The sequence below is a fragment of the Amblyomma maculatum genome, chromosome 10 (genome assembly GCF_055883805.1).
Source record: "Amblyomma maculatum isolate TAMU_Amacu chromosome 10, ASM5588380v1, whole genome shotgun sequence".
Taxonomy (NCBI): Eukaryota; Metazoa; Arthropoda; class Arachnida; order Ixodida; family Ixodidae; genus Amblyomma; species Amblyomma maculatum.
Window position 1 is genome coordinate 97,450,924 of NC_139353.1, and position 26,086 is coordinate 97,477,009.

At 45.0% G+C, this 26,086-nt stretch overlaps 1 protein-coding gene across 2 annotated transcripts in view; it reads right to left on the minus strand.

Moving 5' to 3' along the window:
* LOC146177075 (V-type proton ATPase subunit D 1-like) overlaps positions 1 to 26,086 on the minus strand; it is a 60,017-nt gene that overhangs the window by 11,756 nt on the left and 22,175 nt on the right. The window contains exons 6-7 of one of the 2 annotated variants that reach the window (XM_084583091.1): positions 24,561 to 24,639; positions 17,673 to 18,009 (exon numbers count right to left, since the gene is read on the minus strand). In XM_084583091.1, coding sequence (XP_084439217.1) covers positions 17,853 to 18,009; positions 24,561 to 24,639 — 236 coding nt within the window. In that variant the 3' untranslated portion in view covers positions 17,673 to 17,852. Of the gene's footprint in view, positions 1 to 17,672; positions 18,010 to 24,560; positions 24,640 to 26,086 lie in introns of those variants that run through there. The other variant, XM_084583092.1, reaches the window with a different exon arrangement.

Sequence of the window (26,086 nt, forward strand, 5' to 3'; positions counted from 1 at the left end):
TACTGTCCATAACATGAAATCCAATAATGTACTCCAAACAATCCTTTCGAAGATCAAGATCTACAGTCCCTACACATTGCCGAAATGAATGCGATATATGCATACCTTCACATGTTTGGAAAGTGGTAGCTAGCAAACAGCAATATGACCGCTTGGAGAAAAAAAATTATCTGGACTACAGCACTTCACCATGACTTCAGAACGGATCTGAATGCAGGAATTTCTTGTGGGAAGTGAGTATGGAAGTTTGTTTGCAACTGCAGCAGCTTATTGCACTGTATGTTTAACTACCATTTTTGCACTGTGCACTGTATGCTACTGTCTTTATCAACTTCCATCTGTGCGCAATGAATTCAAATTCACCATTATGTTCTCTCAAGGCGTTACAGTGAGACAGAGTTGATTCACATTATGAACAGGCTTGGCCTACCTCTGAAATTTCGGTGGCCCAAACTCAAAATTAGTTCTTAAAGTCCTTAAATATTGTTAAGGGAAGAACACAGTGGTAAATGCTAGTTCACTGTTAGACGCACACAACACACCGCAGAACGAAGTCAGCTAGGCAAGAGCGTCATCTTCTTCCCTACTTCACATCAGCACGTCGTCGTCGTCTCGATATACTATGCTCTGTAACAGTATTCCCCGCGCCGAAGAAGCACCGTCCCGGTGGGTCCTACACAGGAGAACTCGAATGATATGGTTTTAGACGGACGACATGCACGGGTTCTGGATGAGGGGTTGAGGAAGGATTCTTGGGCTGTAAAGGGGCGATCTCATAGGTCACATCGATGACTTGCCGCAAGACGGAGTAAGGGCCCACGTAACAAGGCAAAAGTTTCTCCCACATACCTACACGGCAAGCCGGGTGCCAAAGAAGTATGAGGGAACCAGGAGGGTAGTGGACGTCTCGGTGATGAAGGTCGTAACGACGTTTTTGAGAGCACTGAGACGCTCCAAGACGCTCTCGAGCAATGTGGCGGGCGGCATCAGCGCGGGCGATGGCATCCGAAGCGTAGCTACAGGAAGAGTCGTCAAGAGGCAGCAAGGTGTCGAATGGGAGTAAAGGGTCACGGCCGAAGAGTAGATAAAAGGGAGAGTATCGGCAGTATCATGGCGTGAGGAGTTGTAGGTGAATGTGACGAAAGGTAAGGAGACATCCCACTCCCGATGGTGATCGGACACATGCATAAACAGCATGTTGATCAGAGTGCGACTGAGGCGCTCAGTAAGACCGTTCGTTTACGGATGGTAGGCCGTGGTGAACTGGTGACGAGTAGCGCATGAGCAGAGAAGGTCATGAACCACTTGAGAGAGGAAACAGCGGCCACGATCTGTGAGCAGTTGACGTGGAGCGCCATGAATCAAGATGACATCATGCAGAAGAAAGTCGGCAACATCGGAGGCGCAGCTGGTAGGGATAGCCCTGGTTACAGCATATCGGGTGGTATAATCAGTCGCCACAGCAATTCACTTGTTTCCAAAAGTCGATGTCAGAAAAGGCCCAAGAAGATCGAGGCCCACACGAGAAAACGGCTCTGGCGGCACTGGAATTGGCTACAGGGGCCCACTAGGTTGAAGCGAGGGTGTCTTACGGCGCTGACACAGCTCACAAGCGGCGACTAGCGACGGACAGAGCGGTAGAAACCAGGCCAGAAAAATCTGTGTCGCGCACTGTCATACGTGCGTGATACTCCCAAGTGTCCTGCTGTAGGAACGTTGTGAAGTTGGGTGAGGACACTAGAGCGCAGATGAGCCGGAACGACCAGTAAAAGGTCCGCGCCATCTGGACTCATATTGCGTCTGTATAATGTCTCGTTATGGAGTACAAACATGCTGGTGGAAGGATCGGGGATGTTGCCCAGCTGGTCAATAATTGGTTGCAGGGCAGGATCACGATGCTGCTCGGAGCCGATATTGATAAAGTCCGAGATGGACAAAACATAGTCATCAGCAGTATGGTCGGACAAATCAGGAGGATCAACGGGTTGGCGGGACAAGCAGTCAGCGTCTTGATGTAAGTGGCCAGACTTGTACACCACAGTAAATTCATACTCTTGTATTCGTAAGGCCCAGCGACCTAAGCGGCCAGTGGGGTCTTAAAGTGAGGACAGCCAACACAAAGCATGATGATCAGTCACTACACAGAAGGACCGCCCAAACAAATAAGGGCGGAATCTGGTCAGCGCCCAAACAAGTGCAAGGCATTCCCGCTCTGTAATTGAATAATTGCACTCAGAGGACGAAAGCAGGCGGCTAGCATAAGCAATGACACGGGAGGAACCATGCTGGGACTGGGCAAGGATAGCACCAATACCATGTCCGCTAGCGTCGGTGCGCATTTCGGTAGGTGCAGAAGGATCGAAGTGCGCCAGAACAGGTGGGGTGGTGAGGGCAGAAATAAGCGTCATGAAGGCATAGGCTTGGTCACAACCCCATGTGAAACGTAGGTTTTTTTTGCAGAAGAGAGGTAAGCGGATGAGCGATGTCTGCGAAGTTCCAAATGAAGCTGCGGAAGTAGGAACAAAGGCCAAGGAAGCTTCGCACGTCACTTGAGCTACGTGGGGTAGGGAAGTCTCGCACGGCTCGGACTTTGTCAGGGTCGGGCTGCACACCATTTGCGTCAACCAAATGACCCAGGACTTTGATTTGGCGCCGGCCAAAGCTGCATTTTTTGGCGTTCAGTTGAAGACCAGCGCGGCAGAAAACGTCCAAGACAGTAGAAAGTCGATGAAGGTGGGTTGCGAACGTGGAAGAGAAAACGACGATGTCATCCAAGTAGCATAAACATGTCCATTTAAAGCCACGGAGGAGTGAGTCCATCATACGCTCGAATGTCGCAGGAGCGTTACAGAGTCCAAATGGCATCACCTTGAATTGATAAAGTCCGTCGGGGGTGACAAATGCGGTTTTCTCGCGATCCCGTTCGTCGACAGCAATTTGCCAGTAGCCTGAACGCATGTCGATGGAAGAAAAATAGCTGGCACCATGCAAGCCGTCAAGCGCATCATCAATTCACGGAAGAGGGTAAACATCCTTCTTTGTTATTTGATTAAGGTGGCGATAGTCGACACAAAATCCAACTTTGGTCTTTCTTTTTGACCAATACGACAGGATACGCCCAGGGACTGCAGGAAGGCTCAATAATATTTTGCGCCAGTATCTTGTCCACTCCTTTCTCTATAACATGCCGCTCAGTAAAGGAAACACAATAAGGCCGTCTGTGGATGGGACTGGCGTCACCCGTATTGTTTCAATGACATTTGGTGGAGGATTGCTGGAAGTACGTAAGTCGCCAAACCTGGATCTCCGTAATGGCCGCCAGATTGGTACTATCACTATGCCATCAGACGCGACACCTTCAGCGGCACCATCAGCTCCCACCGTCGTCATGACGCAGCCTCGCGATCCAGGCACCTTTTGCGGCACCGACCACGTCGACGTAGAAGACTAGCTCACCATGTACGAGCGGGTCAGCAAGCACAACCGTTGGGACATGACCCTCATGCTTGCCTACGTAATCTTCTATCTGGCAGGTACGGCGCGTGTCTGGTTCGAAACGCATGAAGACGATATCACATCGTGGGAGATGTGCAAGGAGAAGCTTCAAGACCTATTTGACAAGCCGATTGGACGCAAGCTTGGCGCACAAAAAGACCTCGCATCCCGTGCCCAGTCTTCGACGGAATTGTACTTGTCTTATATTCAAGACATTCTAGCTCTATGCCGAAAGGTGGACAGCGCCATGTCCGAATTAGACAAGGTGGGCCATATATTAAAGGGAATTGCAGACGATGTTTACAATCTGCTACTTTGCAAATATTGTCCGACGGTCAACTCAGTTATCCAAGTTTGCCGCCAGTTTAAGCAAGCAAAACACTGCCTTATTACTCACCGCTTCGAACGCTTGCCAAACACAGCTGCTACGTCCTCGTGCGAAGATAGTCCAACCTTAGAGCAGCCATCTCATCCCTCCAAATTGACCAGGATTGTTGGTCGAGAGATAGAAGCTATGACACCCATTGCGTTCGCTCCTCAGCCAGCGGATGCTACTATAGCCTTAATCCAATCTGTCGTTCGCCAGGAGTTCGCAAATGTGGGCCTCAACGCGAACGTGGGCTTCAACTCCGGCCAACCTTCCGCACAGCCCTCGCTCCTACCTAATGTTCCAGTCGTAGCTGCTGCAGCTCCTACCACGCCCTTTCAGACCGCAACCCAGACGAATGGCGAACCTCGGATGACCGACCAATCTGCTTCAACTGCTCACATGTCGGCCACATTTCTTGCCATTGCCGCAGCCGTTGGGTTCCGCCACCTCGACCTCGCTACTATTCTGATCGCAGCACCGACTATGTTCCATACCCAGCACCTCCACCAAATGTTAAGGGAAGAACACAGTGGTAAACGGTAGTTCACTGTTAGATGCACACCACACACCGCACACCACAGAACGAAGTCAGCTAGGCCAGAGCGTCTTCTTCCCTACTTCACATCAGCACGTCGTCGTCGTCTCGATATACTGTGCTCTGTAACAGTATGCTCAGGCAGTCCAGACTTGGATGCTCCGTTACGATACTGCATAGCCCGGTGCAGTCAAATAGCCCCAAATTTTTGTCTATAGTCTGAATTAAATGTTCTGATTCCATTCAGAGCTGTTATAACAGTTAACAGTGCCAGTTACCATGCTTTTCTCAGAGTGAAATTTACCCTTCCTGTTCAAGTTTCCAATCAATCACAAAAGCAGTGTTTCCATTTAAAGGCAAAAGAGTTGAAGTGCCCATTATTCAGAGAATCAAGCATCAGAGTTATGTGCAAAAAATCACAGGCAGGGTGTGGTTGGCCTGTCACATGGCTGCCATTGATCCTTTCCAGGTTTTGCGATGCCCTGAAACCACATGACATGACTAACTGTCAACTGGGGCAGCTCCATTCAGATACGATGGCGAGAAGGGAATCACACCCTCCAGGACCCTTGGATGCCAAATAAGACAGTGCCTCAAGAGCTAGCAGGCAGATTTTTAAATAGCTTTATTAAGGCTGCAATTTGTATCTATATTGGGTGATGTTTTAAATAATGAGGAGATTACAGCTGCATGCTAGTATGCATGAATAGCGGCACAAATTTAAGGATTAATGATTGAGTAGGCAGCTACACGTACGTGAACAAGGATCATCAAGGTGAGGTGCAGACAAGAACCATTACTGCTGTCACGTCAGGGATGTCCCAACCTTAAAAAAGCTTAAGAGCTTCCCCCCTCCCTAAACAAAAAATAAATCTGTTTTTCCGAGTGAATGACTGCATGGGGCTCCTCCAAGCAGTATTCAGCATACTTACAAGTCTTCCTCCATGGCGTAGTTATAAAATATAATTACTGCTGTTTCAATCTAACGCTGCATGTTATAAAGGCTATGCAAAATAAACTATACACTCCACATTTCACAGCGACGCCATTGATGACGAGGATGAGACCTATTATCTTGTTTAATGTTGCTGCGATTCTACAAGGCATAAACTGTAAGCTACAGCAGTCCTGCAATAAAATGTACTGCCAGGATAGTTGGTGATCCATACTTGTAAAGAAGACAGTGCAATAAGGATGCACACAAAACAGAAGACGACGAGCATTACTTGTGCTGTGTCTTCTCTTCCGTGTTCGTCCTTTTTGCAATGTCTTCTTTGCAAGTACGGCTGCCCCTATTTTGTACCGAAAGCTACACTAGGCTAGTCAGTGGCTCATTTCAGGTAAGCGTCGCTTGTCAATACTGCACATGTGCTGTAATCATGGCAACTAGTTGCTCCAAGCTACAGAAGAAGGGAAGAGAAGAGGGAGAGAAGCTGCTGAAATGGAGCAAGATCCAGATGCGTCGAATCACCGATGACACCATACGATTTCCAGCCAGTACATTGGCGATGACAAGTCGGACTTTACGAACAATTCATTTGATACCTTTTGCTACGCATATCCAGGCTCAACAAGCCACCATCAATGGGTTTCTAAACTGGACGTCCGTTCAGAAGTACGGGCATTAAATTCTGGTTGCATTTCCCTCTCTTGTGTTGATGTGCAAGACGTTAGTAAAGCACCACACATGAAATTCCCGTATGCCCTCAACACGCTTGATTTTTCTCTCCAATACTAAATTTCAAGCCCCAAAACAGTAGCTATGACACCAAAGTCCTATTCAGGTGGCTTGAGGCAACCATAGTCTGAAATTGTAAGTGCTACATCAAACATCATTCCAGCCTTTCGAACTTGCTTGCACAAGTTGAAGTAAATCAAAAAATGAAGTGGCTACTGTATTTCTAAAAACACTGAGCTTTGAAGCCAACTCTACTGTTTGGTTTCTGAAACAAAATAAGTATGCGAGAATACATTTGATTATATGTTTTTTATATACCGGGCTAAGCGAGGTCCACATGGAACTGCAGTTGAAATTTAGACCACCTGAATATTTCTTCATGCCCCATTAAATTTCATTGAACTCTTTTTCTAGCCTAAATACTACACCCAGGCCTAAAAACAGGCAGTTTGTTACCACTACCTTTCGGATGCAAAAGGCTAATGCTCCTTTTATACGCGCACAATTTCTGACAAGCTGTCATAACAGTTGAGAACTGTATTAAAACCGAAGGCTCTGAATTGGCACCTAGAGGGTCGAGATATCGTGTTCTGCTTGATGAACAAGGAATTCAGAAAAAAATTACATACCTAGTGCAGACGAAAATCTGTCAGGGAGAAAATTGGGAAAGTCTGCCACCGGGACCATTGTTTTCTCAAATAGCGTCTACTGTATTTGTTAGGTGCACAAAAAGCACTGTATTGGCACCCCCCCCCCCCCGTCTCCAAGAAGAATAACCGCATTTACAACGTGCATAACTGTGTACGAATGGCCTTAAATGGTTAAAATGCACTGATATTGCACAATATGCGGCACTTTTTTGCAGCCCAATAGTGGAGGTGCATTCCTGGCAATTTTGACAAGCGAGGCAATCGTGTCGCGTTAGTTTCCTTTCTTACAAGATGCATGCACCGGCCAAAACAATATACCCCGTCTCAAGGTGCCATCCGTTGCTACGGCCAGTAACAAGCTCTAACCACACTGCAATTGGAAGGTTCTACTAGAAATTTTGTAAGATACTGAGCATAGTGTTGAATGTGTTACGCGAGTAATAAACCCTATTCATGCTTGCAGTACAGGCACACAGCAGGCATGGCCGCCACAGCAGTAGGATTCAGTCCTCCCAACGCCAAAGCAACTGACCCATCACTGCATACATTTATCATGTGGCATAATCAAAGTTAAATTTCTATGATGAAAAACTTGAAACACATGAATTTAGAGCAAACAACTTGAAATAGTCGGCACTAAACCTACCACGCCTTAATGTATGCACCACTGTGCCACCACTTCTTGCCTCACCACTGAGCATTTTCTGCTGGGTGTCATGTGCCCGTGCAAGCTATTTTCTGTTCCCTTCTCCTACTGACTTGTGCTGACCCTTCGTTTCTCAGCAACTCACACTGCTTTTTCCTACACTTGAGCAATCCTCTCTCGACACTGTGCCCTGGGTTTCACTTTGATGGTCTGGCTTTCAGAAGTTGGCTCTCTCTTCAAGAGCTCAAAAGATTGGTAGATGGGCTCACCGAGTATCAACAATGTAAAAACAGTCGCGCTTTCTAATACAGTAGTTTCAGTTGTGAGGGATGTTTTGAAGCAAGCAGGTGATTTATGGAAGTTACATTATACTAGGTATGTTGTAATATTTTTTGTCAATAGGTGGCATTACCACGAGTGCCCTCATACAGTGTGAGAATGTATCGCTTCCAAAGCCACAGAGCTTGACTCCACATCTTTCTTAAGCGGATGTGAGTACAAAAATGTAAAGGCACTATGACTTTGTACATTACCAGACGCAACCCCCACAAGCAATATCAACTTTTCTGGAAACGTGACCCGAGCTAAGGAGTTGAAATACACCTAGTTCTTAAGCAGCAGAATAAAATCTCCGCTTTTAGCTAACAGTTTCTTTATGAAACAATCGTATATATTTAAGCCCTACATTTCATACAGAAATGACAGCTTTAAGCTAAGACCACCAGTTCCCGATTTTGCCTCTTTCCCAGAAGCCTTACCTAAAGAACCTAGCCTCGACCTTATATTTATATTATTCTTGTATTGAATTTTACAAATTTAATTTTTCCTAACATGCTCCACTTTCGATCATTCTTTTGCACTGGTGTCTGGAGCACGAGCAATTCATTTAGCCAGAATAACTGATACTGAATAAATCACCACAGTGCCTTTTAAGAAAATTTACCTGCTACACAGCAAAGCTCATCACTCAGTTCAACAATGTGATGCACCCCAATGCATATTGTCTCCGATCACCATTACCAGAAATAAAAAGATCAGCCCATACCTGAAAAAAAAAAAAAAGCTATTCAACGTACACAACATTCACACCATTACGAATTTCCCCCCCCACTTTTCAGGTGACTAATATAAATTGAGGCATTTTATCTCTAGTGGATTGTTCATTGTGCAATAGGGTGTTATAAAAAAACGGAAGGTGAATTTTAACATGTCGGCACTGAGATAAATTCCTTGACCAAGTGTTTGCATCTTCAAGACTACTCATCAACTGCACAGGTGCAGTTCCTTAATTTATGCGATACCAACTAGTCTCTTTTGTGACTTCACTGAAGCATAATCATCGGACATGTCTTTCAGAAGCACAAATATTTGAATGGAGATTTATCCCTGCAATGGTTAACTACAGTTAAACCTCTATGTAACAAAACTCCACATAGCGAATTGCTCGATATCAAATTTTTTTCAATTCCTCAACTTCGCCCCCCATTGAAGTGCATGTATTTGAACTCCATGTAACAAACTTTTTGCTGTGGTTGACATTGACATAGTAAAGAGCTCGTAGCAACGATTATATCTTAGCTACTGCTGAATTACTGTAAATTTGGCAAAACCCTGCAAGTTTATTGACGATAAAACACTAAGTGATGTGAGAGAAACACCTGCGATCACAACCAGCGAACACAATTGATACATCGTGCACTGCCGACGCTGCACCTATGTGGCAAATGCACCAATCTTATCTGCTTTTGCTTTTTAAATGTGGCAGTACAGTAGTTCGTACTCAAAATCAGCAAAAAAAAAATCTCGCAGGCTCTTGAGCAGATAACAGAGTGCCGGAAAGCGCAGAGCGTTGGCGTGCGAGGCAAGAGCCAGTTTCCTGAGGCAATGGCGGGTGAGGTGGAACATGAGTGAAAACACAGGCGCCTCTTTGCCGGCAGTGGCACAACCATGCGCGCTCTCCCTCAGACTGACTCCTTCGAAATCGATGGCAAGTGTAAGCTGCGGCCATGCCGCATCCTCAGTGCAATCATGAAATGTTTTACCGCATTTGTACCCAAAGTAATTCCGATTTACTATAAACACTTTCAAGGTGGATTCCCTTGCATTCAATTCTTAATCTGGTTTCTAGTCTGCTTTTTTTTTTCGAGACTTCATGTGAAAACTGCATATTACGAAAACCTGGATGTAAAGAAAAATCGCAGATAACAATTTTCCTCCAATCAGGTTTAACTGCAACGAGTACTTTTATGCTCGGGCTAGGAACAGTAAGGATGCTTTTAACACTTTATACAACAGTGGTATGCACGTCTCACCACAGTAGAACCCCTTTATAGTAGTCACTAGGACTGGCAAAAATCTATCAGTCTTTACTATATCTATTGTTGGTGATGACATGGTGCTGAAGATGCTGTCTCATAACTAAATAGCTACTTACTAAACACATCTTCTTGCTTTATGAAAAAAAAAGTGAAATACCCTCCATCTCTTTCTAATCGTTGCTTTGAGCCATTTTTTTTTTTTTCAAAAGATCTTGTCTGCTTACATCTTGCAGAAGTACCTCTTTAGCATAAACACAATGTGGATACAAATGCAAATTAGTAATTTTATGTGAAAATCAAAGCATTGCATGAACACACTGTCATCTTCCAGTGTTTCTGTTTGTAAAGGGAAATAGACGAGAAATGCAGATGACGGTCAAGCACTGCAAAAACCGCGCTGGCCGTGCTCACCAATTCTAGCCATCGCTGTCTCGTGCTGCACAGTGCTGTGAATGTTTTGCCATTTATTCCCTTCCCTAGTTCTCGTTCAATTTTTATTCTCTTACTTTCAAACGAACCGTGCCGCCTTCGTTCCATGTTTGCAGATAGAGTTACTTTTTTTCCACAAGCGCTGCACACTTTTCCTCACAACTCCAAGGCATACGTAAAGTTGGCTTTTCCACAGTGTTGCCAAGTCTAGTGGCAAAGCTAAGAAAAAAAAAAAAGTCCTTTTTTTTTTAAAAAGTAAAATTTGCCACGTGATCCGGGTTTTTCACACGTGGGTGATGTCATTTCATGTAAAGTCGTCACCACGGCCAGACCAAACACCATTACTATAACAGATTTTTAACAAATTTAGAGTACAATTTAACCATTGTGTGCATGTGAGATATGCATGCTAGATACGGCTACGTGAGACTTTTCAGTTTCTACTTTTTGAATATTCAGAGAATTTCTTTCGATGCTAATTTCAGAAAGCAAGCATAAGACAGTCCTGGAAAATATTTCTGATGAATGATATGCTTGCTTGTTTTAGAGGGTTTAGCATCCCAAATCCCAAAGCAGCCCTCTGAAACAAAATTGTTGTAGAGAGTTTTGAAAATTTTGACCAACTGGGGTTCTCAGCACATCCATATGGCACAGTATATGAGAAATTTGCGTTTTGCCTCCACTGAAGTGCAGAGAGGCAGTGATCGGAATCACAACTATACTCATGAAATCAACAGGTAATTTCCCTGACCAGCACTAAGCCATCCCAATGGGTCTTTCAAAGGTACAACCACTCAAATAAGATTTGTAGCAATTTTTGAAGCAGCGAAATGTTGGTTTGGAGCCGCAAAATTCATATTTGGAGCAGCTCAAAAGGAAAAAAGATTGCATACTGCAGCATGCATTCGAATTTTTCAGCCATTAAACAGGAACGAATTCTTACTTTCAGCATAAAAGATGATCAGATATGAATATCGGACTGAATGAACGTAATCCAAAGGCAATCTTGCAAGGGCCCCCTATCACCGGCACTGCGTGTACCTATTTTTGTAAATAAGCGCTTTGTATTGCAAGGCATGCTATCACGATAAACAAATGTAATGTGAGCCATAAAATTGAGGAAGCTAATTTTACAAACTTGGAGGCAAATAAAGATGAAAAAAGCTAGAGAATATGCTTCTTTCTTTGCATCTAGTGCTGTTTGACAATCTTAATCGCGGGATCTTATGTTGCTTGCAAGGCTCATAAAACAATGTTTTACTGCCCGTGAAATCCACAGCTTATGTCGTGCGAAGACAGCTCCAAGGGGCACAGTGACGTACATAAGGCCGTTAATTCCAGCCAACCTCTAGGTTCTTTGCCCCAAGTCGATGTCAGTTAAAAAAGAATCCCAAAAATCGGCGCACAGAAACCAGAGTTATTCGGTTTATAAAATTCTAAATACAAGAGCTGGTGCGAGAGGGAGCCCCTCTTCCATTTCGCTCGCCCAGCGCTCGACTTGGGCGGAACCTATGAACGCAGCTTTCTGTTGACGTATCGGAAGCTATCCACCATGGTTGCCTATCCAACCCAACTTGCAGCCGCACTTTTCGGCAGTGTCGTTACCATGGTAACAACGCTGCGAAGCACAGCTATGAGCACAGGCTTCTTCGTCTGCTCAAAGCTAGCCTAGCCCACCAAACGCTGCTCCAAACCATCTTTGCCATCGAAGTGTAGTGCCCACATATCGTTCAATGCTGACAAATGTTTTCCGATCCAATTGCGGGGGTGTCCACAAGGTGGACACGACAGTCAGCAAATCCATGTCACCGTTTTGGTGTTCCGCCAGCGTCCATCGCTGTTGCTGTCACGAATCACTCAAGGGCTACTTGTGCGAAAGTTCGAGAACGAGTGCAAAAGGCGAAGATTGGGGAATGACGTAAACGAGTTAAGGCGAAGCTTACCCTGTACCTGTACAGGGTAGAGAAGCGAGCGTGCTTCACTAGCGAGTTCGACACAACTAGTGCCATCTGTGGAGCGTCGGCAGAAATGATCAACCACGTGATTTTTGCCTGTTCAGCGATTTTGCCGACCTCTGGGATCCGATCGTTGTCAGCTGCCCTGGGATTTGAGGAGCCTGTGGGAGTGACCTTTGTGCTTGTGACCGTAGGGCCTGAACAGCGAATTGGCGGACTTTTTCTATTTTTGGCTCCGCCGCGCCAGAAGGCAGTGGTGACCCGCTACGAAGCACTATGAAGGGCAAAGCCACCATCACCATCATGACAGCAAGCAGGCGTTCCATCACGCTTGTTCACAAACCGCATTTACCCGAGTTCACAGTCCCCATCTTTACAAGCACTCCACGTACACATGCGAAATTAAAACAACTTTTGTTTTTTGCATAGTACCTTGAACAACACTCGAATGTAGAATTAAGAGTGCATGCCCAACCAATCAGCAAAGCAGTGCCTAAGCGAGAAGGAAACGTCATATCCGTTAACGAACTTTGCCGTTAGGTGTCGCTCACATCGGTGCCAAAACGCTGATTATTGAAGCAGATTAAAATATTAGGCGCTATAATTTCCCCGTTATGATCGGGCTTTGGGGAATCGGGAAATTGCAAATAACTATAGAGGTTGGCTGGAATTAGTGGTCTGTTGAACGTCACAGCGCCCCTTTAATTTGAAGTCATGAATGCGATCAGCCTGTGTCCAGATGCGAACGCAGCACAAAAACAAAAAACTCATTAAAAGCAAACACAGAAGAAAGGACAAAAAGAAAAGAAAAACAGCGACCAAAAGTCGAAAAAGTAAATGCTGAAAGGAAATAGGAAAGCAAGTTATAAGCAAACAAAAATGACAAGTGAAAGCGTTTTCGGCCTGTGTATACTGCCTCCTATGGGCTGCTGATGACTAGTTTTCACATGATACAGTAGAATCCCTTTTTAGTAAAGTCACTGGGGCCAGCAAAAATCTTTACTATATCAGGGTCTTTACTATATCAGTTGTTGGTGATTACGCGGTCAAGACGCTGTCTGGTAATTAAACGGCACTTAGCGAACTCGTCTAGTTGCTTAAGAAAAAAACACCCTGAAATACCTTCCATCTCTCTCTTATCATCTCTTCGTGCAATTTCCTTCAGTAAAAATGTTTTTACGTCTTGTGGAAGTACCTCTCAACTTTTTCCTTACCGCACCCATTGAGCATCGCTAGCCCGCTAACTATGACTTCGCACGCAAATTTTGAACCCTGCCGCGAATCTCACGGACACGCTCTAATATCTAGTGTGTAGTCTGACACCAGAGTTTGATTTTGATGCAGTTTACATTTTTCCTGCAAAGCGGCTATTTTTTAGCGCTCTCCGAAGACGCAGCAGCATCTCAGTCGCATGAGAGAATGGCAGCATCCGCTTCGACGACGAGCGCTTCGAAACGTCCCAAATTTGAAGACTACGCATAATCTACGATCAATTTTTTCGATAACCCAAACAGAAGCGACTCTGAAGATGCTGCCAATTATCGTCAGCTTTCTGTTGACGTATCGGAAGCTATCCACCATGGTTGCCTATCCAACCCAACTTGCAGCCGCAAGTTTATCGTCAGGCTCGGCTGACGACGGAAACCAGCCCGGAACACCGGCGGCCCCACTCCGCCCCACTAAAGATGACTTCGCGAGCAAATTTTAAACCTTTCCTCGTCGCTCACGGACCCACTGCACCATCTAGTGAGTAGTCGAGTAATTGAAGCTTAAATTTTATTGTTTACAATATCTCTCGCGCTACGATGTAGGCTCTCTAGCGCTCCGAGCACGTGGCATCCGCATCGACCAAGAGCGCTTCGAAACGTTGCAAATCTCACAATTCCGCACTGTGTACGACCGATTTTATCGATGACTGAAGCAGCAGTAATGACGAAGATGCTGCCTTATTGTCAGAATTAAGTTCCGACCCCGATGACGATGGAAACCAGCCCGGAACCTCGGCAGAGGTTCCGGGCTGGTTTAGAGTTTAGACATGATAGCTTTTAGAGAAAAAGTAATCTACTAAAACCTACAGAAAACAGCCATTTTGCCGCGGTAGGGAAGAATTAAGCATGAGGACACTGTGGCTACGAATACAACTAAGTTCGATTTCATGTGAAAATCAAAGCCTTACATGAACACTGTTAATTTTCGCCATTTGTCTTTTAAAAACAAATAAATGATAAATGCGCATGGCAGTCAAGTGCTTCAAGACCGCACACGCTGCACCTCCACTTCTTACCTCCGCTGCCTCATGCTTTGTGCTGCACAATGCTGTGAATGTTCTCCCGTTTCTTCCCCTTTCCTATTTCTTGCTGCACTTTTACTCTCCCTTACTTTCTGAATGGACCGCGCTGTCTCCTTTCCATGTTTGTAGACAGCTTTACATTTTTTTTTCCTACGCGCTCCGTGCTTTCTCTCACGGCTTCAAGGCCTCCGTAAAGTAGGCTTCTCCTGAATGCTGTAAGCCTGGTGGAAAAGCCACTCAAAATGACACACTATGTTATTTTTTTGTTTTCAAATACAAAAATCTTTTCCTCGCGATTCTAGGTAGTGCGCTGGTGGTGATGTCATATCGTGGAAGACGTCGCCACGGCCCGGTGCACTTTAGTTATAACCAATTTTTACCAAAAATGTCTTTACTATAAAGGGGGAAAAATGTACAGTTGTCTGTGGAAGATGAACTGGGACTTCAGTTTCACTCTGCTATATCAGAGTTTTTAATATATCAGAGTTTACTATAGCAGAGTTCTACTGTATTTTGATTAAGAGGACGTGGGCGATTATTCAGGATATTAAGTTATGTATCTTGTGCACAGAGCAGACTTCATAGTATTTTGATGTTCCAGCATCCGCAAATGTTAATTCTGGCAGTCTTGAACACCACTGAAATTCCAGTATGGAATTCAATAGCTAAGGCTGCTCCTGAGCTTTTCTAGACCTGCTGATGCCAGAAATAAATGTCACATGTACCACCTCCAGTTATATTAGAACAAACAGAGAAGCCATAACACTTCCTACATTATCTGACTATTGGATAGTGAGTCTACCAACGAGACACCATAAAAACATTCATGCTGTACATGATTGGCCCAACAGGATATCGGAAACTTCCATGAGCCACATAAAAGACTAGAGATACATCCAACAAATGCATGGGGCGCTTAAAACACAGTGTTGAAATGTCGCTCCAAAATCACAAGTGCCAACATGGCCCTTTTCGCAATGCGAGGCAGTAGCAGTGGTGCCTCCTCACAAACAGCTCCTTTGCATTATGGGGAAGCTTCACTGCACAAATGGTTACTTGTGCGGTGAAGCATCCTCAATCTGCAACGCTTCAGCGAGCTCTAAAGCGGAGAAAGCACATGGATGCAGAGAAAAAAAACTAAAAGGCCAGTGATGAGTGCTGCAGCGTCTGAAACATCGTGACTGCCCTTATCACAGCTGCAGTAAGTGGTCTCAGAGTATGGCAAACTTTCGTGGATAGTCAGGGCATTTTGGCACAGCATGGCACAAATTCAACAAATTTCACACTTGTGGCACAGAAATACACAGCTCTATCAAAATGGTGCAACTGGTGCAGCTGTTGAATAAGTTATTTTTTGGCCTTTTGATATGGCGATCCTACGCGGTCAAATATCACTAGTATGTCCAGGGCCGCATTTTTGTTAGCATTAGCGTTTTGGCAGTAATTAATCTATAAATGTGCTTTGGGCTGAGCTAGTTTGAAAAGTTATTAGTATCATAAAAAACTGTAATGCAAACTACACGAGACAACCGGCAGCTGACGTGTTATTGTTTCGCTATCGTGCTGGGTTATGAGAGGGAGGAGATCACAGGTCTGTGTTGATGGCAGTGACCGAACTGCCACCATGATGCCAGAACTCTTTTTGTGACACCCATGCAATGTTTTAAGTCAGTGCCTTACATGGCACTGATAAGCTTGCCTAACTGGCAACTGCTCTAAGATGGTGATGATAGTTAACTGTGCTTAGCTAGCAGGCAAGGCAGTGGTGCTTCTTGATCTGCAACGATGTTTAAACCTTAGCAAGTCCTGAATCTGCAGAAATGTACTGCTTATTCAACAATACAACCACTGGGGCTCGCCCGTGGCTAGCCCTAAGCTGTCCTATCTCAATTTTGACCAAGTGTTACTCATTTAATAGCTTGCTAAGTATGTGGTTTATGCCAAGAATACTAGTTTACTCGGTTAAAACTAAATCTTTACTACCAAATTTGGCAGACTTTAATCAGTTTTATTGTTTCTTGAAAGCTCCGTACTGTACTGTGTATATCATATAAAGTGCTAAAGGCATACAAAAACCATATCTTGATTTCATGTTTCTTCTTATTTATGATGAAATCCTCGCACAAGAAGGTTACCACATAGTTTTCGCCTATGAGCACTAGATAATTTCTAATTGATTCTTTTTCCCTGGTTAGGCTTCAATAGCCGAGCAATGGCTGTGACGTGAAGCCGAATTTAGGCCACATAAGGGATAAAAAACAATCACTGCTGCTTCATTTGCTGTGATTCCTGTTTGTGAGGCAGAGTGGCTTTAGTGTTGCAGAAAATGACAGAAGAACACTTCATTAAAACTTCCTGTTGGGCGAGTTGGTAGTTCATTTTCATGTACTTGTGTGCATCGCTTGTGTGTTTTGTCTTGTTGTCTTGTCCTTGTCCTACATCAAGAACGACACTATCAATGTTTTTTCATCTTTCACATCACCTAGAGTTGACTTTGACGTCACGGCCATCACTCAGGTGTTGAAACTGAAAATGAAACTAGCGAGAAGACAAATTAGATCAAATTATTTACGATCATAAGCAAATATCATGCAGTAATTCATATACAGCAATGCTTCAAGTAGCATTATAAAGCCGTGATTTCGAGTCCTTCCTGGAAGGATGATGCCTGAGACTAAAGTTTTGCGATGCACACTTTCTGCAGTCAGAATAGTAGCAGGGTGCACAGCGACAGGAGGATAATGACACGGCTAACAGGTGATTCACAGCTCAATTGTCTTAACTGGAACAGAAATGCTATGCAGGATCAAAAGCAACAAACACAAGATGGATTGGTAGGATTTTGGTATGAACACAAATGTAAGGAACAGAGGTGACAAGCAAAGCCATACTACAGAACAAATTAAATAAAGGAAAACAGGGATGAAGGGCATAATGCACCAGCAAACAACCAAGCAACCATGCAGGCAACCAAGAAACCAAGGAAGAAAGGAAGCAAAAGGGCACAAAACGAGATTTACTTCAACAACCAGCATAAACAAAAGAGGACTAACCAGATGGAGTGAGTAGTGAAGAAGCAGGAATTAAAAGGAAACAACAGAAGCTTAGAACCATCACCTCAACAGCAAGGAATGCAGAGTATTAAAAAATGAACTATGGTCCTCAGAATTTGAGGATATACATGCAAAAGCTTTGATGGCCCTCGGATGTCTCCTCCGAGACCCCAGCACCAGCTTGTCAGACGCAAAGCAACAATCTCTCACCTGTCAACTCCAAGGCGCCAAGGAGAGTATTCACAGAGGAAACTCCAGCCTAGATCATTTATTTTCCAGCAGATCCTTGGCAGAACATTCTTGGAATGTCGACAACAAACAACAACATGAAGTATATTCTCGACTACTCGAATTGCAACAAGAGGAGGATGGGGAAGGGACCATAGGGAACAGGAAGAAGGTGCCTAACTGAAGGAAGGGACACAAGTACTTCCTAAGTGAACAAGATGTCTTCATCGTGCGAGTCCTCTAGGATGTTTGGGGCCTGTTCAAGGTCCTCGACGGTCATTCCCATCTCAGCATTGTGTTTGGCCAACTCGATTGCCTTGCGCGCCTTGATCTGCTTCTTCTTTTCCTGGATTTTCTTCAGCCTGCCCACCCAAGGGTTCAGTCACAAGACACAAGATAAAAAAATAAATAAAAAATGCCAGTATGTCATGCCACGCATAAACAAAAAACAAAAGCCTCGACAGGTGCTTAGACAACCAGCAGTTGCATTTCGATAAAAATTTTCCCGAGTGCAACACAAGGTAAATCACAGTTTTTGTGAAACAACGCCAGCAGATGCTTCCATTGCAACGCAAAATGACTTCAAGTTGCCACAACAGTCACACTACAGGCAGATCTCTTCAATGACCAGCTCACCAACAAATTAAATCTTCTATAGTTATGAGAACTCTGCCAACACTTCCACATATTTCCTTACTTCAGTACCATTCCCATGTTGCTGTTCAGTAAAATAAGTGCCCTACCATCTGTGCACTACAGCACGAGAAAAACATTACATATTTCCTCCACTCCTCCAAAGCCACAATTTACTGACTGAGAAAGAGAGTGACTGACCATCTAAGTTATAAGTATTTGACTAGTTTGGTTAATGTTCCAAGGCCACTCAAGTTACGAGAGATGCCATAGTTTGCTCTGGAAATTCTGACTACAGTCTATAGTATAATACAGTCTCCACTTCACTAGTAACAGCCCCTTTTATATAAAATATTCAGTTAATAAGAACAACGGCAATGCAACCACAGCAGTGGCTACAGCGACCCTTCTTGGAATTATTTTCTGTTTTCAAGCCAAAAATATGCAATAACAGCTTACTTTTTTTGCAGAAAATTGAAGACCTTATTAAGCTTTGAACAGAAAAAAGTTTTATTTTCATACACTTTTATAATTTACAAACAGACAATGAGACAGGTGAGGCTTACTTAACTTGACGTGAATTCAAAGAGTACCATACACCCCAAGTCCTCCAGCCAACAGATCAACTTTGCCCTTGTAGATGTGTGTCATGTGTACATGTGTGAACAAGATCGACTCTGTCTACACAATTTCTGATGACTTACCACCGTATTCACAAACCTACCTTCCCTCGAACACAATTGTAATCAAAGCAGCCTGGCGAGGCCCGGTTTTCATTTAAGAAACAAACTTCAACTGGAATTGCTCCTCGACTAAAAAGGAAAGCGATAATTTTCTCGAGAATCTCGAGGTGGCAGCGGTGCTGTCTTGCGAGCTCCCCAATGGCCACTCCACTTGCAAACATGATAGATGTTGCATCGTTTGCTGCTCATTGCGCGAACTTCGTTCTATACTGGTACAGACGAAACCCGCGGTAACGAAATCTCTAGAGTACGAAATTTTCGCCGCAATGAAATAGAGTCGAACCCGGTTATATCGAACCCGGATATATCGAATTTTGGTTATATCGAACTCGCGGAATATCCCCTTGAAAATCCCATGTAAAAGTATAGGAAAGCCGCGTCATATATCAAACTCAATTTCTCCGGTCGTTCGATATATCGAACTCCGCACCACGCACTGGAAAGTGTGCCTTCCCCGAAGACGATCGCATCACCCTTGGCAGTTTGCCGCGTGACATTTTCAAGCCACGCGCGGAAGGAATGAAAGAGGGCGACGGCTGGTCTGGGCAGCTTGCGCCCATTCCCCAAAGGCGCGCACATCTGCAGTTATCGTTTCCCGTGCGCCAACACATGACATTTGCAAGCCATGTGCATGGGTGTGCCCATTCTTTTGCCTAGCTATCTCTTCCCTTCAGCACACGCTACGCATGCGCCAAGCCAGCTCAGCCCGTTTTCAGACAGACGTCGGACGCTTTCTCCAGCGTGTGTTGCGAACCCTCTGCGCGCGCCGCACGGCTGACGTGACTATGGCGCCTGCGGATGTTAAGAAGCTCTCTTTTTTTTTTGTGAGTCATCCTTTCTTATTGTTGTGCTGTACGCGCGGCGTAGCGTAAGACATGGCGGCTGCGGACTTTCAAAAACGGCAGGTTTTTTTTTTTTTTTTTTTTCCGGGAGTCCTTTTTTTTTTATCGTTTATCCTTGCCTGCATGAATCAACGAAAGCACGCGGTAAGCTGCTGCGATCACGACGCCCGCCCCAAGCGCGGCGTGATAAATCGAACCAGGCTTGTGCAATCAAGCCATCACGGGCACTCTGCCAAATTCGCTCCCCGCCACCGCAGGAGCTATCAAGAGATAAACGCGCCCCGACGTTACTGCTGTGCAGCATCTTGGCACGCTGCCAATGAGCTGTGGATGAGACGACCAAAACAGACTGACGCGCGCCATCGACATGCAAGCGAAAATGCTCGCGATTTCTGCCGCCGCGGCGACACAGAAACCTTGTTTTGAGCTGCCGCGGTAGCTCGAGCGGCGAGAGGGACGCAGTTCCAACAAGTTTGAAAATTTTCGCGCTGTTGCTGCCGCTCGTCGCTGAGATCGCTCAGTCGCTTGCATGTGAGCAAGCTGGCCTTAACGCTTTTTTTTTTTTTTTTAAATTCTCGGGTGCAATGGGTTCATTATGCGAGTGGGTCGATTACGCTACAAATACGGTATCGTTTTTTCGCATCGTAAGTGCTGTAACAAGGCAATTACTGTATATCGAATATCGATATATTGAACTATTTCGCGATCCCCTTAGAGTTCGATATATCCGGGTTCGACTGTATTTCTGGATCCCCGGCAGAGGCCGTTAGAGGCCTCAATGTATTTCTTATCTCTCGGTAACGAAACATTTTCGTACTGCGATCCCACGATAATGAAATTTTCTGCAACGCCCGTCCGCATATTATCTCCCACATTATGAATAACAGTGTCAAAAAAGTGCTCAAATTGAGTAAACTGCCACGGCACGCTTGCGTGGCTGCAGCGACAGTGTTGGCGCCTGGCAACCTTGCAGCCGGAGCGACATTAGCCATCTTTAGCCGCGCGCTAGCCACCATACTAGCGCAGCGCGTGCCCTCTGTGATCGGTTCCGCAGGGCGGTGCTTGCAAAGGCCGCGCCTCAACCTCACCTAACCCACCCCCTTTCCCTCTAGGCCTCAGGTCATCCTCATGAATAAATTTATGAATGAATGAATGCGCCTGAACACACTCAGATTATGATCTCATGCAAGATCAGGGTCTCTGAGGCTATGTTGAGGGGAAGCAGTCTCGCAGCGACACTATCAGGGGGCGACACTAGACTTTTCATCGGCACTACACTTTTAGGCCTGCCAAAGCGGTGCACGTGCGTTCGTTGTGTACGGTGGTGGTGGTGGTGTGTGTGGGTGTATATGAGCAGCAGTCGGCGTGTTTGCGTTTTGAAAGATATCTGCGCCAGCCAAAAAATGATTTTTGTCGCTATAAGAGAAGGCTGTCATCATTGCTCAAGTAGAAAAAGGCAAGAAAGAAATGGATATACGGGATTGCGGATTGGATACGTGATTGCGTGCAGCTCTCTGTCCACAAGTTTGGAAAGTAAGGCAGCCATTCTTGGTGCGCTTGAGAATAGTGCTCGAGCACAGCACCAAAACGTGACAGCTGCGGCGTTCCCGGACGTCGACAAAGCACTGTTTGCCTGGTTTTGTGAACAGCACTCGAACAAAGTGCCTCTGTCTGGCAAAGCGCTGCAACAGAAGGCTCTGGGCTTTGCCTGCATGCTTGGGCATGAACAATTCAGAGCAAGTGCTGGCTTGCTGAGCCGCTTTAAATTCCGCCACGATGTTGTGGCTTGCAATGTGAAAGCAGAAGTATGAAGTTGTTGCAAAGCAAGGCTCCGCAAACACAGTTAACTGACTTTTGACAATAAATTTTCTTTTTGCGAGCTGTTTTCTACCCTGTCTCATTTTCACAGCAACTGAATTTTGGGGAAAGCGAATTTTTTCGCTGTCCCCAGCGATTTCGTTATTGCGGGTTTCGACTGTATACCAAGCTTCTCGCTGAAGTGGATGCAACAAGGATGCACCAAACCTTTCTTAAAGCGTAGGTAAGATGAGTGACAGCGAAGCTGGAATTTCTGCCGCATTATCATTTTACTAGTGCGGACGTGACTAGCCTCCTGACACCCCTGCTGCAGACGCAGTGCTTGGATAACTGTGATCAGTCACTGAAACAATAGCTGTAGTTGATTCTGCGGTGCACTTTTGAAGTCGTCGCCAGATATATGAACGTTTCAGAGCGTATTCACTGCCGAGCTGAGGTGCACGTTTGAGGGCTAATAGCAAGCTCACTCTGCGCGGTGACTTGCGCAGACAGCAGCATAGTTCTAGGAAATGGTTTGTTGCATACAAGAAGCTAGGGCCACCAGAGGCATGGTTGAGCGATGCGAACATCTGTGCTACACGCATCAGTGGTTGCCAGTTGTCTATGTCATTGAACGCGCGGTGCCATCGAGGAAGCACATTGGTTCGCTTGTTCTAAAGTAGATATTCATGGTCGGTGACAGGCACCGCTTTTCAAGTATGCTTAGAATTACGGCTCCCAGCTTGCTTGGAAACCGCTAGCCGCATTTGATTCTGGAAAGTCTGGTTTGGGTGTGCAATGCAACACACTGCAACAAGGTGCTTTTCTTTCCATTGCTCGCCTTCGAGGGCAAAGGGCAAGCGTAACATATTTCACACCAGACTTGAATAAACGCAAGTTTTCACACCACTTCTCAAAGCCTATGTCACGGCCTACATGACGCACTATGTGAAGTCTGCGTAACTAGCAGTGACTGCGACTGGATGTACAAGTGTTTCTAGCAGTTTAGCACAGCTTCCTCGTTCATACAGCCCACAAGACATGCTTTACTAAGCTGCGAACGTCGCAGTTGATTGTGAAGGTTCCTTAACCCTTTTGAGTGTTTTCGCTACATGAGTACTGTGGCCGAATTCCATCCAGCGTGATTTTTGCCCCACGCATACTGTGCTGACCGTGCGTTGGAAATTTCACACGTTTACTGGGAGGTGCTCCCATCTTCTAGAAATTAGAACTAATAAAAATTGCCTATGCTACCATCTTGCCAAAGAAAACTGACCTTGACCATTGTGTTGCGCACAGTGGCGTGCCCTTGCAGTTTAGGCTCCTCTGCGCGATCGCAATAGACATGCAAAGTTTGATATTTATCTTAGCTGGGACACTAGTGGAGGCCGTTAAAAACCTAGGTATTACAAAAAGGGCTGCAAAATTGTTTATGCTACCATCTTGCAGAAAAAAAAAAAAAAACGACCTTCAGTGCTACAAGATGTTTGCAGCGACTCACCCTCGATGGTTTTGCTTCCTCCGTGCGATTGCAACAGAAACACAAAAGCTGATCTCTGTCTTTGTTGGGACACTAGCGGAAGCTCATGAAGGCTGATTTTTATCTTCGTTGGTGCTCTCTCAGCTTTTGGACACTCATGGGGTGTTACTGTTCTCCCATTCAACTAATTTTATTGATTCCATGACTAATACTCTCCCCATATATTTTTTGCCTATTTATCAGGACTAATTCTTTTTAAAATAAGCAATAAAAAAATCTCACACTAAGGGTAAATTATTTCTGAAAATGTTCGACACTCACACTCATAAGGCAAACTGACTTGACGCGAGAAAAACTATGGTGTTACACGCAGCACCGTGCAGTTCTTGGGGTCAAAATGTGGCCCTAATCTTGCCCCTATATGCCATATTCCCAACTGGCCCTAAAGTGAAGGAGTGGTTGCTTTCTCCACTGCACACAGTGGAGATAGAGTGTTGAGTAGAGGTGCATTTGTAAATATGGGCGATAGGATTACAACAGAGGCAAATAAAATGCCATCCTATAAATACTCTCATCTTTCCATCTATTACTGCGCACAATATGAGTCAACACAGCAGCCAGTAAATGAAGTCAGCGAAACTGCACACTTGAAGTAGCTTTGATGATATAAACTCAAAACATCCATAGCAGAACAAAATCTTCATTCTAATCAGTAAAGATGAACAAATAATTTTTTTTGAGCCCTCTTGTGTTTACAAAATGTTGCAAATGAAATAATTCTTCTAGTTGTTGAATCCTTTCCCTGCCAAGTTTTTTTCCTAACAGGTATTTTGCATATTCACTGGCCTATATTTTTTGCATATTAGTTTGTTGGAAATTTTGTTTTTTATGCATGCATGTTACAAATACTGTTGTTATGAGGGCTACTTCCAGGAAAATATATCTCAGCTGCTTCAGCATTGTCACTTTCATTTGAGTACGGATCCACCAACACTTCCTAAACTTATTTGCCCTTCAAAGCATGGATATACCTGGCACGTGTGCTTGCCCTGGCTGTGCTGCTAAGATGACAATGATGCAAATCTGCAAACATCTCCTCTGTTGCCTGTTTAAAATTTACCGTACATGTTATATGCATTTATGAAGTCTCTCCATAGATGGTGTGACATGCACCCCCCATATTTATTTTTGCACAAGCAGTACTGAGGCCAGCAGGGAGTGAGTTAAAGAGGCAACAAGAGTATAATCGGGAGTGGTAGAGAAAGGATTAACAGAAGTAACTCTAATGGCTAGGCACTAGAGATTCTTCAAATCTGTCCTTTACGTGGCGACTACTTTTGCCACCTCGCAACTGTGTACAAAAATGAAGCAAGCCGCTATTTAAATGTACCACAAAGAACAGAGAGAGTTCGACCCACCTGAAGAACTCCTCCCTCTCCCTCTCGTCCAGCTCGGATGTGATGTACTGAAGAGTGCGGTCAATGCGAGGAATGATCACTGGAAAGCACCCAGGAAGAGTACAGTGAGTCTTCGCGTCTGACATGTTAACACAGTTTTAAATCAAATAATGATGCGACACAACACTGCCAAGAGTAGTCACCAAAGATGTTTTGTTTCCATCTAACGATCAACTCTAGCCTGTGCTTATGAAGTTTTGTTTTTATAAACAGTCCTCACAGCAACAGCATGATGCATCTTTCTCGTGACTCAGTGAAGTGCAAAACTATACGATTTAAAAACTAAGACAAACTGAGACAAACTGTGAGAAGTTATGGTCACAACTGAACTGCACTGATAGGTATACAGGGCCTACACATTTCTACACAAAGTATGCCCTCTGTAGATCAAAAGTATGCAGCCCATGCAGCCCACTTCATGGACTGCACATAAAGGTGGGTTTGGTTTGTGGGGTTTAACGTCCCAACGCGACTCAGGCTACGAGAAACTCCATAGTGCAAGACTCCGGAAATTCAGACCAACTGGGGTTCTTTGAACCTGCACTGGCATCGCACAGCACACAGGCGCCTTGCTTTTCGCCTTCATCAAAAAGTAGCAGCCACGGCCGGAATCCGATCACGCATCCTTGGGCACAACCGCCCTAACCACTGTACCACTGCGACGGGGTGCGCATAAAGATAGTTTCTGGGCGTCTCCCTAAAATGAAACTTCAGAAGGAAAACGGCACCAGAGGGGTGCCAAAAAGAAGCCTGAAACTGATTACAGTTGAATCCCGCCACAACGAATACCGCCACAACGAAATTTCCGCGACAACGAACAATTTTTTATTCCCCGCGAGTATCCTATAAGAATTAATGGCCTAAATTTCTCTGCACAACGAACCATTTTTGCAGAGCGTTTCCGCTTCAACGAAATTTTCGCGTTCAAAATCGAAACCGAAACTAGTTTTATTGGCGAGAAGTCCAAGTCAAATCCAAAGCCACATTAAGCATGAAATCACGTGATTGCAGTTCCGCCATTTTGGCTTTGTGTCGTGGTCGCGTTGTTCACTCGCTGCCTTTCTCTTCGACAACGACGAGTTTTCATCCGCAGGACACGATGGCAACGCAAGTGAAAAAACGCAAAACTCTTTCCCTTGAGCAAAAAGCTCAAATAATCGCCCAAGCAGAAAGCGGAAGGAAGAAAGCGGCAATTGCTGAAGACTTCGGAATTCCTGCAAGTTCGCTGTCAACGATTCTAGGCAATAAGGACAGCGTGAGAATGGCACTTGCTTCAGGCACATCCTCGAAGCACAAAAAGGTGACGCGGCCCCTCCATGAAGAGTTGGACAAAGCAGTGCATGCGTGGTTTGTGGAAGCACGAGCCAGCAACGTCCCCCTGTCCGGAAGCATCGTCCAGCAGAAAGCCTTGAACTATGCATGCCTACTTGACATTGATGATTTTAAAGCCAGCATTGGCTGGCTAAACCGTTTCAAGGCCCGCCATA